Source organism: Balaenoptera musculus, chromosome 7 (assembly GCF_009873245.2).
Source record: "Balaenoptera musculus isolate JJ_BM4_2016_0621 chromosome 7, mBalMus1.pri.v3, whole genome shotgun sequence".
NCBI classification, from domain to species: domain Eukaryota; kingdom Metazoa; phylum Chordata; class Mammalia; order Artiodactyla; family Balaenopteridae; genus Balaenoptera; species Balaenoptera musculus.
Window position 1 is genome coordinate 106,599,917 of NC_045791.1, and position 18,727 is coordinate 106,618,643.

The 18,727-nt window shown below is 46.6% G+C and overlaps 1 protein-coding gene across 2 annotated transcripts in view; it reads left to right on the plus strand.

The window, feature by feature from the left end:
* SAG (S-antigen visual arrestin) overlaps positions 1-18,727 on the plus strand; it is a 39,801-nt gene that overhangs the window by 763 nt on the left and 20,311 nt on the right. Inside the window, exons 2-6 of one of the 2 annotated variants that reach the window (XM_036858099.1) lie at positions 4,662-4,779; positions 8,801-8,932; positions 12,971-13,031; positions 15,791-15,835; positions 17,940-18,133. In XM_036858099.1, the coding sequence (XP_036713994.1) occupies positions 8,858-8,932; positions 12,971-13,031; positions 15,791-15,835; positions 17,940-18,133 (375 nt within the window). In that variant the 5' untranslated portion in view covers positions 4,662-4,779; positions 8,801-8,857. Of the gene's footprint in view, positions 1-4,661; positions 4,780-8,018; positions 8,113-8,800; positions 8,933-12,970; positions 13,032-15,790; positions 15,836-17,939; positions 18,134-18,727 lie in introns of those variants that run through there. The other variant, XM_036858100.1, reaches the window with a different exon arrangement.

Consider the following 18,727-nt stretch of genomic DNA (forward strand, 5'->3'; position numbering starts at 1 on the left):
GTGATCAACCGTGATCTTGGGGAATCGGACAATTTGAAATGTAGACCTGAAGCTCACCGCCTGGGTGGAGCACCGGGAGAGAAGGGTGGCAGTGATGAAACCTCGTGCAAGACTGCTTGCCAGGCTGCAGAAACCACAGATGTTTGTTTTTATGAGATGCCTTGGATAGTAAGGAAGCTCTGGCTCTCAAATTCTGTCAGATCTGAAGTGTATCCCATTTCACAAATGGGGGGAAGTTGCCCAGCGAAGCAAGAGGCTGTTCCGGAGTCCTGGCCCCCAGGTGGGCATTGGTGCCCGGGGGCATCCACCTCACCTGCCGCCCCATCCAGCCCTCCATGCGAGCCAGCGGGAAGTGCCTCTTCGGGGATGAGGATGAGCTGCCGTGTCTGTCTTTATTCCACTGCGTCCTTTCTCTCGTGTCTCACTGTAAGGCTCATTCTCACTAGAAATCCCAAATTTTCAAGCCAGTAAACTTTGGAAATCTTGAATAAAGTGAAATATATCTGTATTTGCATAGATTGTGTAGAAACACGTAGGATGTGTGGTACGTGCCAGTAAAAGATTGGACTCTGATCCAGGAAATGATTCTTGCCTCCCTCACCTCAGCAGAATTGGATTCTCTCACCTCAGGGAGCTCTGGTTTCCATCTGTGCTGCTGAACTCTTCCCTGTGTTCACTCCAGACACTTCTCCCATCCTCTCTGTGCTCGGCCATGGTGGGCTCTTCAGACGCTCCCTGCTCTTACTCATCTTGCTGGGGGCCGAGCTGCCCTCTTCTAACCCTGAGTGGCAGTCTTGATGGGAACAGCCACGTCTCTGGGGGCCCAGAACCCGAGGAGGCGAAGGAAACGCCAGTGTAGCAAGTCCCTGTGTACCTACCTGCCACTCAGTACTATTGCCAGAGTACTTTACAGCAAGGTTCAAGCATGTCATTTTCCCCATAAATCAGCGTGCATCCCAACCTAATAAGGACACCATGCCGTAATTACACCTCACAATTAACAGTGACTCTGTCATCCACTATCCAGTCTATATTCAAATTCTCCTGATTGTTTCAATGTTTTTTATGATTCCTTGTTTATGATTACAACCTCTTAGAACCAGGTGGTTCTAAGACGTCTCGGGATCAACCATATCCTTGACATTCACGTAGTGCTTGGCACAGAGTGGGTACTCAATAAAGTTTTTATTTAGTAGAACTGAATCAGCAAAAAAACAAACCAAGTGAATCAGGATCCAGTGAGCTTTTTGCTGCATAACAAACTGCCATAACATAGAATGGTTTAAAACAAGTACTGTTTCTCCTGATTCTGTGAGCGGGCATAGCCGGCTGGATTTGGGGCAACTGGTAGAGGGGGGGCTCGTATCTGGCTGTTAACGTGCCGTCAGCAAGGGGAGCAAGGATGATGCAGCAAGAAAGCAAGCGTCTGTGGGACCGCGTGTCGCTCTGCCTGGTCACCTTCGTTACGCCCCATTGGCTAGAGCAGGTGGCACGCGCAGCCGTGCCTCTGAGGGGGGCTGCGGAGCAGCGTGGGGACAGGGAAGGGAATCGCCTTGGCGGTTCTGGCAACTGATGGCGCCACGCTGGATTTGGTTGACTTTCCTCATGTAAGCTCTCTGTCCCACGTGGGAATGTAGCCCTGGAGATTGCTGTGCGCCAGGCTCCAGGGGTTTGGTCCAACCCTAGGACCTGGAGAAGAGAGCAGGGGAATTCAGGCTTTGGGCTTCATTTTTCCAGAGAAATGGACTTCAGAGACAATGGGTAGGTATGCTTGTGAGCCAGGCCCGTAGGAAGACGGGCTGTACACGGTCTAGTTTCTAGATAGAAAGCCATACATTCCATTGCTCCCTGGAGTACGTGCCCAGGTGCTTCTAAGAGGTCGTAAGCCAGAAGTCTCAAGATCAGTCATATCCTTGACATCTTGACATTCACGTAGTACTTGGCACAATGTCTTTATTTAGTAGAATTGAATCAGCAAAAACAAAGTGAATCGTAACCAGCTAAAAGGAAGAGTAAGAGGGAAAGTAGTTTAAAAAAATAAGAATAAACCACTTAGCAAGGGTAAATATTGTTTCATAGGAGTGTTGTGTATATATGTGTGTATGTACTGGGTCACAATGTAAAAAATGTATTTCTTTTTCTACTATTTTTAAATGTACTGAGTTGAAATTCAGATAACATAAAATTAGTCATGTTAAACTGAACAATGGCATTTAGCACATTCACAGTGTTGTACGAGCACCACCTCTACCTAGTTCCAACAAAAAAGGGTATTTCTTAAACTGGATTAGTGTCCATTTTTTTTCCAGACTTTTGATCGATAGCAGTTGGTCTGTCTGCAGAAAAGCGCAGGCCCTCGTCTTGCTCAGCTTGGGCTGCCATAATGAAATACCGCAGCCTGCGTGGGTAGATAGCATAGACCTTGCATTTGTTCATGCTATTATTACTTCTTTAATAAACATCATTGAAATTTTAAAAAAAGAACAAAAAAAACGTAGCCTGAGTGGCTTAAACAACAGAAGTGTCTCACACTTCCGGAGCCTGGAGTCAGAGTGGCAGGCACTGGCGGGGTAGACTTCATCCCGAGGCCTCACTGCCGCTAAGCTGTGTGCTCAGGAGACTTGTTTGTGCACAAGGAGAGTGGAGATCCTGTCAGATCAGGACCACACTGATGACCTCATTCAAAGGCCCCACCTCTAAATACCGTCACACTGGGCAGTAAACGGGCTTCAACACGTGAATCTGAGGGGACACGTTGTGTGTAACAAACTTCTCCAGGAGGCTCTGCCTAATTTTGCTCAACTTCAGGTGTAAGCAGCTCAGTTTGTGGTCAACTCCAAGTTCATTACCATCAAAACCCCCTCTAGCGTCGGGGCCCATGTGGCAGGACCAGAGGGTGAAGAAGCTCTCACCTCAGAGAGGACGAAGGAACGTCCATCAGGATCCTTTTCAAGGCCTTGTCTGCACATTTGATGCATTTCCCTGGCCCTGCAAGCCAGGGAAGCTCGTGGACTCCCCTTCTACAGATGGAGAAAAGGAAATAGCAGTGAGGCCAAGCTAGTTTCTCAAGATCGCAGTGGATTCGTCAGTGAGCGACGGAGCCCAGGACTCCAGTCTGGGGTTGTTTGTACAACTTGCTCCTTCTGCACAGAAACCTGGAGCATTAAGTACTGTTGTCAGTGTGATGCTTCAAGATGGACATTTGAAATCTGTCTGGGCGTGAGAGGGTTTCAATGCCCATGAGGCTTGAGCACCTGTGTTCTAATCATGAAAGACTGACGTGTGGAAGAGATTGGATTAACTTGGAGCAACGCAGAGAAGTAGAAGGGAGGCTGATTTGCATCCTCACAAAAAATTTTCTCACACTTCATGCTATTTCAAAGAAAAGTGGTAGTGATTTCCCTGTCCCTGGAAGCATTCAACAGCTTCTGTGGCTATTGTAGAGGAGATCAAAGCAAGGGATGGAGTGTAGACTAAATGTTTTTCAAGGGTCTCTGCCCGTTGGGTTGCATTTATGATTTCAGACATTAGCCAGCCCAGTCCATAACAACAGCCCTCTGTTCTTAAGGCCAGTTGACTAAGAGGTACATGTTGAAATGAGGGTGGCTTTTAAAAGCTCTGATTCCCTGGCACTCTGCATAAATACAGTAGCCTCAAACTTGTCAAGTGCTCTCTGTTTCAGTAAAACTAAGGCAAGGTTTTCATTGTGTAGTTGATGGTTAGCAGACTGAACCAGTTTTCCTCATGCATGTGCCCTAATAAGCCCCTAAGACGATAACCTAGCCCCAAAACCCCTAAGCTTCTTAGCTGCATATCCCGACCCCCCACCCCCTCGAGCTGGTGCTGCGTTTGATGTTGGGAAATGAAACACAGGACTCGCAGCTGCTTCTCACTGGATGCCGACTCCAGAGAAACAAGTATTGTATAGCCAGTGAGTGGTTCTTAGACTTTGAGAATTAATAGACCAGTAAATTTCTAAAAGAATTGTAGAAAGAGGTGGATAACTTTTTATTTTGGCCAAGTAAGGATTTTTTTTTTCTAAATTGCCATCTACACTCATCTCTATAAAAGGAAGGACACTTTGTCCTTATGCTTAGCAGCTGCATTCTGACATTTATTGATTGTCATGATGTCTGCAATTTACTTTCAAATGGTTCAGAAGGAAAAAAGCAATAGAGATAGATGAGCACATGCAACAAAATGTTCATTGTCGAATCTCCATGTTGACTACGTAGGTGTTTATTATACTATTCCAGCTTTTCTCTGTATGCTTAAATTCATAATCAATTGTAGGAAATGCAAAACTAATGGCAGAAGGCAAATCAGTGGTTACATGGGACCAGGAGTTGACTGAAATGGGTGCCAGGGAACTTTTAGGGGTGATGGAAATGTGTCTTGATCATAGTGGTGGTTAAAATCATCAAACCACGCACTTAAAATGGGTAGATATGGTTGGATGTGAAGTATTTCTCAATAAAGATTGGGAGGAAGAAGCAGGACATTTTAATATTTAAAAGTTTAAAACTTCAAATAAAAAAAAAAAGAAAAATTTAGAACTTCATAACCTTAGAACAAAGAACAGTCCTTTATACTGAATACATTTGGTTCTATGAAAAAACTGACAACAGTGTCCTTATTTTTCTCATTTCTCCACCAAGCAGAGAAAAATGCATTACAGACCAGGGGCTGCGAATGACTACCAGAGACTACTGTTTCCAAAAAGAGTGAGGTCTGGCATGCAGTCCATCCCAGGTTTTCCTACCTGCCCAGCATTGGCAGGTCAGTGACTGAGACCTGCACCCTTGGGGGCCTGGTGCTAACACAGCTGCAGGAGAACAGGGGTCCCAGGAGCACCCACAGCTCAGGGCAGCCCTTCTGATGGGGACACTGGATGAAGGGCCCCAGTCATTTTTCTTCCATTTTTTTTTTTCTTAAGGGACAAGAAAAGATTTCCAAACAAAACCTAACATTCCCTTCACACAGACCACCAGTGTCAGCTCTTTGGTGTCTATCCTCGTAGATTATGCATATAGTGTGTACGATAACACACGTGTGTGCACGTATATCCACACATAGACTTGTGTGTTTGCAAAATGTGATCATACTGTACATACCATCCTATGACCTTCTTCATTCAGTCACAGTCTCTACCTTCCTAGTCCAATAATTTCCATCCTACCTGTCAGAGCTCATATGATATATTACTGATACATTATTAGACCATATTCAGATTTTCCCAACAGGCCAGAAGTGTACTCTACATCCTGTTTGTCCAATTGGGACCACACAGTACATCTGGATGTTGAGTCCCTTAAGTGTCTTAATCTAATGCATCTCTTTTCTATGACATTGACTTATGAAAGAGATCAGGCACTTTCTACATTCATCTGGTACCTCTCTTGTGGTCTCATTTAGCTATTCCTTGTATTTCCTATAACCTAGAAGTGATGTCTAAAGGCTTGGTGGATTCCGGCTGCTGCAAGGTGACACATCACATTGGTTGACACCATGTGTGATGCTAAGATTGACATTGGACTGTGGCTGACCCCCTGTTGTATAGTTTGGCTTGCACCTTGTGAAGGGTCATGATCCATATGGCATCACTTTGGTGTCACAGGAATAGGCGTTTCCCCTTCAACTCTTCCCCTAATGATTTTCACACCAATAAAGAATCCTTGTCTGAGTCAGTAATGTCATCAGTATTTTAAAACGTAAGTTTTACTATTGTTCAGCTATGGTGAGGTCAACAGATCTGGAGACAATTGCCATTGAAAAGATAGTTTGTTACAGTTACCAAAAAGAGGGGGCAGGCCATGCGGGGAAGCACCAGGGCCAGTCAGGAGGTAGAAGGATCAAGGAGAAAACATGGGCAAGAGTTCTTTTGTGGTTTCCATGGGAAGAAACTGGTGAGATAGGATAAGCAGACTTAAGATTGGCTATTTACTTCAGCAGGCCCTGGAGTGCAGCGGCTGTCTCCAGTTGTCTGATACCTGGCCCCAGGGTGATTAGGGCAGGGCAGTAGTGGCTCAGAGTGTGAGAGCCCAACAAAGGAGGAAAGGAGGACTTTGGGGTGTATGGGCTCTGAGTTTGTTGGTTTGCATATGAAAAGCAGTCATTTATTCTCTCTAGGAAAGAGCTAGCCCTGGGATGGCAGTCTCTCCAGGGTCAGCAAAGTCTCAGATGTCAAAGCATCAGAATTACAGAAAATAAAAAGGCATGATTAATACAATCAGAGTTTGTCAAATGATGTTTTTCCTATCATTCCCTTTGCATTTATTAGCGGGCATTCCTCCGTTAAAAATTTTAAAAGTTTTCTCCCTTAGAAATTAAAATTTTTCCCAACTTTGGCTATTGCCAGCCATTATACTGTTGCAATCCAGTGACTCATTGATTTGCTCAAAGTCCATTGAGGCCCTATTCTAGATCCTGGAGATGGGATAGGAACAAAACAGTCATAAATCTCTACAGTCCTGGAACTTATGTTGGGGTGGGGGGACAGACAATGAACAAGATAAATTATCTTGTATGTCAGATGCTGATAAGTGCTACAGAGAAAGGTAACGCAGAGAAGGAGGACAGAAGTGTTGGGTGAGGTGGTACACAATAGGATATAGGTGGATAGGGTGACATTGAAGTAAAGACCCAAAGGAATTAAGGGAGTGAGCCAAGTGACTATCTGTGGGAAAAGTGTTCCAGAAGAGGAAACAGTAAATGCAAAGGCCCTGAGGCAGGTTTGAAGAAAAGCAAAGAGGCCAGTGAACTGGAGCAAAGTGGGCGAGGTGGGAAGAACGGGGGGCCCAGATCATGCAGGGCCTTGCAGACATTATCCAGACTTAGGTGGGAAGCCACTGGAGTGTTTCGATAGATGCTAACACCCCAAACGTCACTTTCTGCTTAGACTGGCTTCACTCCCAGACACCAGCTCAAGTCCAGTACATATATGTGTTAGTGGCCACACCATCCCATGCATTCATTCCCTGAGTATTCTGTTCTGGGCACTGGAATACAAAGATAAGGGAAACAAAACGGCATGGGTCCCTGACATCATGGAGCCAAGAGTCATGCATGGGAATAGAGATGGTAAAATCATCTCCTGTACAAGCATCGAATGCAATAGTGCCTCCAACCTAGTCGGAGAGGTTGGGGAAGGCTCTCCTGAGGAAGTGACTCTTGAGCTGGAAACTGAAGGATGAAAAGAGTCAGGGAGGAAAGGAGAAGAGGATGGTTCCAGGCAAAAGCAAGCAGCGGGAGTGCGGTCCAGGGAGATGGGGAACGGCGGGCAGAGGCTCGAGCGCGTGGCTTTGAAGTTGCGTGCCTGTAGCTGAGAGCAAGGCGAGACGCCGAGCAGGAGGGTGACTGCTCAGGGCCTGGAAGCCCCCCCTGCAGCATGGAGAAGGATGTAGTCAGACCAGGGAAACAAAGGGGCTGGTATGGACTCGAGAGGGAGTGCTGGGGATGGGAAGACTAAGATTCTGGAGACACTGGGGGCAAATTGACAGGACTCGTGATGTAATCAATAGCACGTAGGGCAGAGGAGAGGGACATGACTAGTTTGGCTTGCATAACACCAGGGTTTATCTTGAGGCTGACATTTCTCCTTGACCTTTTTGTTTATATCCCCACCCCCAAGGTTGCATTAGCTGCCTGCTGAGTTTAATCAATTTGGTTGAGCTCTTGAAAATCCCTTCTCCTGGTGATACCAGGAGTGAAGGGATAATCAGTCTATTTCCAGAACCCAAAGTGGGTTAAGATAAAATAGCTTTCATTTAGCTGTCATCCCTCCCCCAAGCCTTCCCCACTCAAGCTTGACAGCTCCTGCACTGGGAGCCCCTCTGGGCCCTTGTCTAATGCTTTGAACTGCTGAAACTACCATTTCGCCCGTCTCAGCACTAATCCAGTTGCCACTCTACTCCTTAAATGGGATTTGGCTTCTAGACATTGAGACCTGGGTGTGGGCACCCTCTCCAGATTCCCTACAAATTCCCCACACAGTCAGCCAGGGCCCGAGTGGGGGTCACCTGGTTAGACGGAGCAGGGGCTGGGCCTGCTCACCCCGGAGGACACAGAGACCCTCTCCTCACCTCCTGGGACCGTCCCAGCTGGTTGCGCAAGGTATGAGATCACCCACGAACAAGCCTTCTCAGAAACTCAGGGCAGGGCGCAGGGAAGAGCCAGGGCCAGGAAGACTGGCATTTTCATGCAGTCAGTCTGTCCCAGTTTCACCTTTTCTGTGTAGTTTCCATGGACATTGCTTGTTAAGGAACGCACTGAATTCCAGACAGCTCAGATGGCCTCTTTGTTGTGGGTAAAGCTGGGGAGTGGTGAGAGATGGCAGGAAAGGGAAAGCACTGCTTAGTATGAAGTGCTGAACAGAACTTCTGGGGATTTAACGTATTTTTAAAACGATATTCATGAAGTGGTTATGCTGTGGTTTGCAGGGATTTTTTCTATTTTAATTGCCGTAATATATTGTCAAGATAGAATTTTAAATTCAATCTGGCTTAGTGTGACGATACCAAGGCTTAGCCTCAAAGTAAAACCTTCTCATTGGAATCTATCTGGACATCCTGGTGAGCGTTGCTAAGAAATGTCTGAGGCTTATCAGGAAAAATAAAACACCTTTAAAAAAAAAAAAGCACACTGTAGTAAAATACAAACTAGATGAAGGCCTTATTTAGTCAAATGTGGATATTGAGGCAGGTAGAAGGAAATGTCTGATGGTTGTACAGCATCTCATGTATGGGTTTTATTCACAGAATGTTCTTGACTTTATATTTAAGATGATTTTACCTTTTCCTAGCCCTCTAAAACCTGACATAACACCCCAAGGTGGAAGAAACTGCCAGGGACAGATAACATGGAGACCAACGTGCAGGACAGTAAGTCTACACCAAACCACGTTATCTTCAAGAAGATCTCCCGGGACAAATCGGTAAGTAGTACAGAGGTGAGGGGCTTAGCAGTAATCATTTTTTTAAAGGAGCTTTTTTGAATAGACATAATCAACATCAACATCTTATGAGGTCAATGGAAGCTCTATGTCTATTTTCCATCTCTGTCTGAGATGGATGATAAATGAGATATAAATGAATGAGTAAATTGCAGAAATATAAATTCTCTCCGATCTCAACAAGACTTTAGTCCCAAGACCCTTAATTTTCTCCTAATCTCTCAGTCCCCAACCCCTCGCCTCCAGTTTTACTTCTTTTCCTAGCCTTGAACCCATGACTTAACCATTTCAAACATTGTTTGGTCAGTATCTATAACTTACTTGACCCTTTTTCTATCATCTCGCCTAACTGCCTGGTGAAAGCCCTGATGCTGGATCAATGCAACTCTCTACCTTCTGTCACCCACCCCAGCTGCCATGCTCTCAAACCTTGCTGGGCCTCCAGGGCCACTGGATAAGGGAGCATCTCCTGCTGCTGCCTTTCTGCCACTCTGCACTGTGGCTGCATGGCCACCAGTATCCTGGCACTCTGCGTATTCGGCAGGGATGATGCCATTGTTGGCTCCATCAGGGGCACGTTAGATAGTCTAGACGTGCCCGTGAACTTCCTGGCCTGGGACACCCTATGGAGGGCCCACCCCACAGCCCCCGAGGATGGGGTCTCCTCGCTCCACTCAATGGATTCTTAGGGGCTCATAATCTAGTTCAGCACCATCCAATGCAAGCCACATATCTAATTTAAAATTTTCTAGTAACCATGTTAAAAAAGTAAGAAGAAACGGGGAATTCATTTCAATACTGTATTTTATTTAACCCAATATATCCAAAAAACTATCATTTCAACATGTAAATGATATAAAAATTATTAACGACATATTTTACCTTCATTTTCTAAGTTGTTCAAACCTGATGTGTGTTCTACATTTATAGCACGTCAGCTTGGAGTGGCCATATTCAAGTGCTGGGGGCCACCTGTAGCTAGTAGCTGTCGTACTGGACAACGTGGTTCTAGGTCATTCTTCTAGTTGACTTCTGAAGCCTACACATACTGCGCCCGAAAGAAACTCTCCGATACTTTTGCGCCTCACGAGAGAATCGCGCTTTGCTCGGACACTCCCTACCTCTCCTCTCCCTCGCTGAGGATCTCCATCATTTTCATCAAGTCCTCTGATTCTTTGGGGAGACAAGTTGGGTACCCCTCAAACTTTCATCCTCCCAACTCTCTTCCAACTTGTGTCTTTCCAGTGCACTTTATCTTGACTTCTGGCAAAAGAAGAAAGAAAACACTCCTGCTGGGCCATATCATTTTCTCACTTTTTTCTTCCTCACATCTAGATAGACATCTTTGACCTGGGAAATTTAGAACTTTTGTATATAGGAGGAAAAAATAATTCATCAATTAATGTGTCACGTATTAGGATCATTTCGACGGCAAGTCTTGTCTGGCTGCAGGTGTGGTGTGCCAGGGCCCTGGGTGTGTTTCTCTGTGAGTCTCTCCACTCGTCCCTCTTTGGTGATCTTCATCCTCTGGCTGGTGGCAAGATGGCTGCCCCAGCTTCAGGTGCCTTACCCTCACTTTCTTCTAGAAGAAGGAAAAGGCTGTTGCTTCCTGGGGTCTCTTAAGGGTGAGGTGATATTTCTCCAGCAGCCCTCCAGCAGACTTCTCTCATATCTCATTGGTCAAAACTGGGTCACATGCCCACCTTAAAGCCAACCCGAGCCAAAAGAATTGGATCTGGCCAATCAAGAATCATCCTCTGTGATGGATGTTAACTAAATTTATTGTGGTTATCGCTTAGCAATTTATACATACATCGTTATGTTGTTCACCTTAAACTTATACAATATGTCAATTATATCTCAGTAAAACTGGGGAAAAAAAGGAAAAAGAATCGTCCTCTGGGGTGGTCTCCTCTTACTACACAACCACATGGGACCCTGGACACAATTGGTGACTTTTTTTCTTTTTTTTTTTTTTTTGGCTTCACCCTGTGGCTTGTGGGATCTCACTTCCCCGCCCAATCGGGGATTGAACCCAGGCCGCGGAAGTGAAAGCCCAGAACCCTAACCTCTAGGCTACCAGGGGACTCCCTATAGTTGATGACTTTTATCCAGGAAGATGGGGCACGTGGCTATGGGGTTTGCAAGCAGCAGCTGGGCTGCAGCCTCACATCATCCAGCCCCACTTCTCTACCTGCTCCTGTCTCTTCCCTCCCCTTCCAATTGCAGCAGAAGAGGTGCTGTTTCTTCCATTATGGTTCGTGCTGCTTACAGCCTGGGTCATGGTCCACCACCTTCTCAGGGTCCTCTACCATCAGCCTCCCTCCGGGGCTATGTGCAGCCTCTCCCTCTCTACCAGTACTTGGCCTGAGCATGACAACAAGTACCCACCTCATGCATCTTAAAAACAGCAACAACAGCAAGAAGAACAACAAACTCCCTCTTGACCCCGTCCCCTTTCTAGCTCTCCTTCCTTCACAGCCAAAGCTTGAAAAAGAAGACATGCGCTCTCCACCTACCTTCTCCCCTCCCGTTCACTCTCAGTCCTCCCTCCTCCCGACCACGATCAGCTTTCCCCTTGCCAATCCCTTCTCCACTTTGCTGCCAGTGCAACCAAAGTCTCAGTGTTCTCCTCTATAAAATGGGCTTAATCCCTAGCTCAAAGAGTAGTTGTGAGGATTAAATGAAATAATGTAGTCGGTGTACTTAGCTTGGCGCCTGGTACATGACAAGCACTACATGCCGTTTAATTGCAGGCCTTTCATCCTGCTTCAGATGCTTCCACGTCCTCCTAGATTCTTTAGGGTCTGGTCCTATAAGACCCTTTCTGGCATCAGCTTGCATGCCCATTTGGAGGCCATTCACCCGCAGACGAAACCATTGGCAGTTCCAGAAGCATTCTCTTGGCTCTGGGCTTTGTACACACTGAATTTTTTTGCCCAGAAAGCATCCTTTCACCATCTAACTCCCCGCCCCCAACCCGATCACCTGGCTGTGCTGTCCTTCAGGTGCTTCAACATCGATAACACAAATAACCTGGAAGCCACAGAGATCCACTCCAGGATACCGCTATGAGGGGGTAGATACAGGAGATGATACAATGCCAACAAAAATTATTTTGAGCATTCTTGGAAATAAAAATATGAGTTTCAGAGGCTTAGGGAAGAAGGAGGCTAGCCAGGGTCCGTGTACTCACTCATCGGTGTACTTAGCAAAGGTTGATTTAATTCCTGTATGTACCGGATACTATACTAGATACTGTGATGGCTGAAAGATGAATAAGAGAATTCTTACCATCACGGCAGTCGCAGTGCTGTGGGTTAAAGTGGTGAGCGGTGGTGAACCCAACCCATGCTCTCCCGCAAAGGGGGTTGGGAAAGAGACCTTTGCTGCCAGGGGCATTGAAACAGACAGGACAAGGACTGAGACATGGTCATCTCTTCCCATCCGGGACCCCTTCCCCCCTTCTTCAGGGCAGGCGTTCAGGGTTATCTGTATAGATGCTCACCTGAGAGGATTTCAGGGACTCCAGAACATCTGCCTCTTAATCGGAAATTCTTCTAACAAGGAGGAGAAACCTTTCATTCACAGCTAGAGATAAAAGGCTTAACATGCAAATAGCTGACAGGGGCCTCATATGCATAGGCATAACTTTCCACTAAAGTATCATCAATGAATTCAACAAATTTACCTGGTTGATATCAGACCTGGGCTTGATGGGAAAAGGTGGGGAGAACAGGGAACCGTCCAAGGGGTGGGAAGAATTCCTTGGAGCACTTTATGAGGTTGAGGAAAGATCACAGCTTGCCTGCAATCCACTATGTCCGCCGACAGCCAAGCAGGGAGAGAGGAGGTGGTGGGCAAGCTGCAGAGTCAGGCCTCTCCTCTTCTCAGGACTGGTCAAAATGTTTCGGCTGTTGCTAACTTTTATTTATTTTTTTTATTGGTTGCTACTGATTTTTAACATGAATACCTTAGTGTTCTTTGGCCATTTAGAATCCATACCTGTTCTTCCCACAGGTGACCATCTACTTGGGGAAGAGAGACTATATAGACCATGTTGACCAAGTAGAGCCTGTGGGTAAGTTGAGTTTGGGGTGAGTTTTTTTTTTTAATTAATTAATTTATTTATTGGTCGTGCTGCGCGACATGTGGGATCTTAGTTCCCTGACCAGGGATTGAACCCATGCCCCCTGCAGTGGATGTGCAGGGTCTTAACCACTGGACCGCTGTGGAAGTCTCCTGGGGTGAGATTTTAATGCTGGTTTTCCTTTAAGTCATCAGACAACCACTGGTTTTGTGTTTTTTAAGTTGGCTTCGTTAATAATCTAATCAAAGAAATGCAAATTAAAACATCATCAAGGTGCCACTGGCAGATTGGAGACAATTTAAAATGAGACAAAGGACTAATTTCTAGATAAAGAACATTCAAAACTCACCAGTTTAAAAAAAAATCCAATTAGAAAATAGACAAACAACATGAAAAGGCATTTCATTAAAGAAAATATATGGGTGGCAAATGAGCACATAGAAGAATGTTCAACAACAAAAAAAAAAAAAAAAAGGAAAAGAAAAATGTTCAGGACTTCCCTGGTGGCGCAGTAGTTAAGAATCCGCCTGTCAATGCAGGGGACACGGGTTCAAGCCCTGGTCCGGGAAGATCCCACATGCTGCGGAGCAACTAAGCCCGTGCACCACAACTACTGAGCCTGCGGTCTAAGGCCCGCAAGCCACAACTACTGAAGCCTGCACGCCTAGAGCCCGTGCTCCATAGCAAGGGAAGCCACAGCAGTGAGAAGCCCGTGCACCGCAATGAAGAGTAGCCCCCGCTCACCGCGACTAGAGAAAGCCCGTGTGCAGCAACGAAGACCCAATGCAGCCAAAGAAAAAAAAAAGACCTGATTTCATTTCTAAAAAAAAAAAAAGAAAAGAAAAATGTTCAACAACATTAGTCGTTAGGGAAATGCAAATTAAAACCACAATGAGATATCATTATATGCCTGTCAGAATGGCTAAAATTAAAAATAATGACCATACCAAATGCTGGCAAGGATGTAGAGAAACTGCCTCACTCATACATTGCTGGTGGGAATGGGAATGTAAAATGGAACAGCCACTCTGGAAAATAGTTTGGCAGTTTCTTTAAAAGCTAAACATACACTTCTCATATGACCCAGCAGTTGCATTTCTGGACATTTATCCCAGAGAAATGAAAACTTATGTCCACACAAAACTTGTACATGATTGTTCACAGCAGCTTTGTTTGTAATAGCTCCAAACTAGAAAGAACCTAAATGTCTCTCAACAGGTGAATAAGATTAAACAATCTGGGGCACATCCATGCCTTGGAACACTACTCAGCAGTGAAAAAGATTGAAATACCAATCCATGCAACAGCTTGTGGGTCTCAAGGACACTGTGATGAGTGGAAAAAGCTAATCTCAAGAGGCCATATACTGTATGATTCCATTTATATAACATCTTAGAGATGATGATGTTATAGAAAAGGAAAACTGAATAGTGGTTGCCGAGGGCTAAGGATGGTGGGGAGAGGCAGCTGGGTGTGACTACAAAGGGATAGCCCAAGAGGGAGATCTTTATGGTGAGGGAACAGTTCTGTATCCAGATTGCAGTGGTGGTTACACAAATCTCCATGTGATAATATGACTTAGAACCATACACACATTGTACCCATGTCCACCTCCTGGTTTTGAGATTGTACTGTAATTATCTAAGATGTAACCATTGGAAGAAACTGGATAAAGGATACCTGGGGACCTCTCTGTACTATCTTTGTAAATTCCCGTGAATCTATAATTACTTCAACTCAAATTGTTCTTTTTTTAAAAAAAGAGTGTGAAAGACTGGCATTTTTAGGCACTAGGATGAGAATGTCCTTCAGCAAAACACCTTCTAGAAGGTCGTTTGGCATTATGTTATCGAAAGCCAAATTCAATTCTACCGTGGATAGAGATTTATCTATAAGGATGTTCATTGCAATATTAATTATAATGGGGAAAATCAGAAACATCCTAAATGCCCTAACAAGAGGGGGTTGATTAAATAATTTATGGTACACCTGTTCAATGGAGCAAATGTGTGGCCATTAAAATGATTAGTACATGGGACTTCACTGGCGGCGTAGTGGTTAAGAATCCACCTGCCAATGCAGGGGACACAGGTTCGATCCCTGTTTCGGGAAGATCTCACATGCCACGGAGCAACTAAGCCCATGTGCCACAAATACTGAGCCTGTGCTCTAGAGCCCGCGAGCCACAACTACTGAGCCCACGTGCTGCAACTCCTGAAGCCCACGCGCCTAGAGCCCGTGCTCCGCAACAAGAGAAGCCACAGCAATAAGAAGCCCACGCACCACAACGAAGTATAGCTCCCGCTCGCTGCAACTAGAGAAAGCCTGCGCACAGCAATGAAGACCCAACGCAGCCAAAAATCAATCAATGAAATTTAAAAAAAAGATTAGTACATATTATATGTGTGTGTGTATGTATGAACAGTATGAATATGTGTTTGCAATATATAGCTGAATGAGGAAAGCAGTTAACAATATGTATAGTAGGAGCTCATTTTTTTAGTAAAAAAACATTCATATAAATTTATATACATCTGGAAAATCGTTCTGTACCGATATCTTGACAATGGGTATCTCTGGGTATCTCAAGTGGAGGTGACTTTGTTTTCTCTTTGCTTAGCTTCCCTTTCTAGTTTTCCTGTAATGAACATGGATTACATGTGATATATATATGTATACACACACACTTCAAGAAGCTTCCAGTCTCTTTCACGTCCTCCGCCCTCACTCTCCTCTCTCTTTTGGTTTAGATGGTGTCGTGCTGGTGGATCCTGAGCTTGTGAAGGGAAAGAGAGGTGAGGCAGAGCTCCTTGTCCTCCGGGGAGCGGTGGTCTGGCTGCGGGAAGGGGGCGTGTGTGTGCAAGGAGGGGCAGGGAAGCTCTTGCACACCCATTCTCTCTGCCCGGCCCTTTCACCCACATTCCCTCGTACAATCCTCGGGACACGGGCCCTGTTCCCACCAGAGCTCAGTGTCCGCATCTTCCAGGTGGAGGTGAAGACTCGGGGCAGCCACTTGTCCGAGGTGGCAGGATGAGGAATGGCAGACAGAGCCCGGAGCCCCGGTCTGCCGGCTCCACGGACTGCATGCGTGCCCCGTGTCATGTCGTTCTATGGCAGGGCAGACTCAAGAGGGCTCCTTTCTGGGTTTATCCGAAAAGCGGGGAATTGAGGCTGCAGGAAGGCAGAGTTTTTATGCTGAGCCTGGTTTTCTGGACCACGGCAGCACAGCCCCCTCAAAGATATCTGGCAGTTGCGACGTGTGGCAAGCAATTTGGTACTAATAACAGTTGTGTAGGGAGTTCCCTGGCGGTCGAGTGGTTAGGACTCGGCACTCTCACTGCCGGGGGCCCTGGGTTTGATCCCTCGTCGTCGGGGAACTAAAATCCCATAGGCTGTGCCATGTGGCGTGTCAAAAACAAACAAACAAAAACCAGTCGTGTAAACTAAATTAGAACCAAGCTATCCTTATGATAATGTCACTGACTCAGTTCCATTCTAAATATACCTTTTAGAGCGGTAGCTACCAGTAACCAACAAGGAATTGTTCCTAACCCTGGATGTGCCCATGGAGTATGTCAGATGTAGGGCCCACAGCATCCAGGGGACGTGGCAGAAACAGGCTGAAAATCGCCCCCCTCTGCTGTCTCCAGCTTCCTCCTGGGCGCCCTGCTCCTCTCTTACACCAGGCGGAGCCCAGTTCCAGCGCCCAAAGCCCATGCCCTTGGCCAGGAACACGCTGCCTGGAGAGGGAGGCGTAAAACCGGGTCATCTCTGGGCACCTTCCTCTTACAAACGTTGAATGAGGGATAAGCAAGGGATCAGTGGCTCTTCTGAGCTTAGCGCCAAGGGGCAATTACTCTTGAGGCAGACACAGACAAAATCCTCAACCAACGGCTACCAAGGACTTGGAGGGGCCACTTCGTGTGGTTTTATTTACCACATTAATGACAGTTGTAAACAGTCCATCCTCAAAACATGTGTAGTTTCATATAATTCTTTTGGTCCACTGGGGGCACAATTTATATCTGTTTAACCACTGAATTTTCAGAAGCACTGATTGATTTAGAGAAAAAGCTCAATTAAGTTTCTGAGCAGTGTGAAAAGCAGGTTTCCTCTCGGAGTTGGTCTCACCTCTCCACCTGGTCCCTGAGCCCCTGCTCAGTTCCCTCGAGGCCCCGTCCAGCTCAGGCACTCGTCTGTTTTGTTCCCTAGCACGGTTTCCCTCTGCTTTTCTTTATTTTAAATTTATTTATTTATTTTGGGCTGTGTTGGGTCCTTGTTGCTGCGCGCGCGCTTTCTCTCTAGTTGCGACGAGCAGGGGCTGCTCTTTGTTGCAGTGCGTGGGCTTCTCATTACGGTGGCTTCTCTTGTTTCAGGGCACAGGCTCTAGGCGCACGGGCTTCAATAGTTGTGGCTCGCGGGCTTAGTTGCTCCGCGGTATGTGGGATATTCCCGGACCAGGGCTCGAACCCGTGTCCCCCTGCATTGGCAGGAAGATTCTTAACCACTGTGCCACCAGGGAAGCCCTTCCTCTGCTTATCTTCGCTCTCAACTCCATCCAGACCTTCCGCCCTCAGAACCCAAGCGACCTCACACGGTTTAAAAGCCTCCTGAGGTCACTGAGCTGGTACATCAAGAGGAGAGGGTGGGAGGATGAGGGAAACAGTAGAGTCAGGAGGCTAAATAACGCGGCTCATGGGAGGAGCCTCCCAGCACTCAGACACAGCCCTTTCGAATAATTCATGCAGCCAGAGGGAGGGGCCAGCTGGGTAGTAAGGTTCTCAGGTCCTTAGTGAGAGGCTGAAGGTGGGATGTTGAGACCGGTAGGCAGTGTCAGCCCAGGCAGGGGCGCCAAGCCCGCCAACGGGGCAAGCCTACCGCCTCTTGTCTCCCTTCCAGTGTACGTCTCTCTGACCTGCGCCTTCCGGTACGGCCGGGAAGACATCGATGTGATCGGCCTGAAGTTCCGCAGGGACCTGTACTTCTCCCAGGTCCAGCTGTTCCCTCCTGTGGGGGCCTCGGGAACTCTCACGAAGCTACAGGAGAGCCTGATCAAGAAGCTAGGGGACCACACGTACCCCTTCCTGCTCACGGTGGGTGACGACTCGACCCTCCACTTCCTTGCACCGCTTCCTTCAGCCACAGCACCTTATGATGGGACCAGCAGTGAAGGCAAGGGGCCAGAGTAATGACTTCACATTTGCGGGCCTGCAAATTGCACCCTTGGAGGAAATTCTAGATTGCACGGGCTGTGATTGTCTTTTTTTAAGTCCTTGAAAACAGCCTCCCGGCCTTTGAAGGCACCGTTTCAACCTACGGTTTAAATATTTCCCTGCATCCGACCACCTAATTATACGTGCATGTTATGCCTTCACTTGCTCGGCTATAAAAAGAAAGAAGTGCCCCTCGGTTGCCTCGAGGAGTTTCTAAGCAGGAAAGAGTTCCCTGCCAGACAGGAGATCTTAGTGAAATGAGTCGTCCTCTGTAGCCTTGACCACAGCTTGGTGGGTCACTGTAGAGAAATCCCTTCGCCCCCCTCGTGGCCTGAGTCTCCCCTGATGGAACCTGGCTACCACAGGGCCAGCGTTCCTGCCTCTGAAGACTTGGGCCTGAGTCACTGTCGGGGTAGCCGCCGTCACCCTCTTCACTAGCATGTTTATGGGTCTTAAGATTATATATTCCTCCGA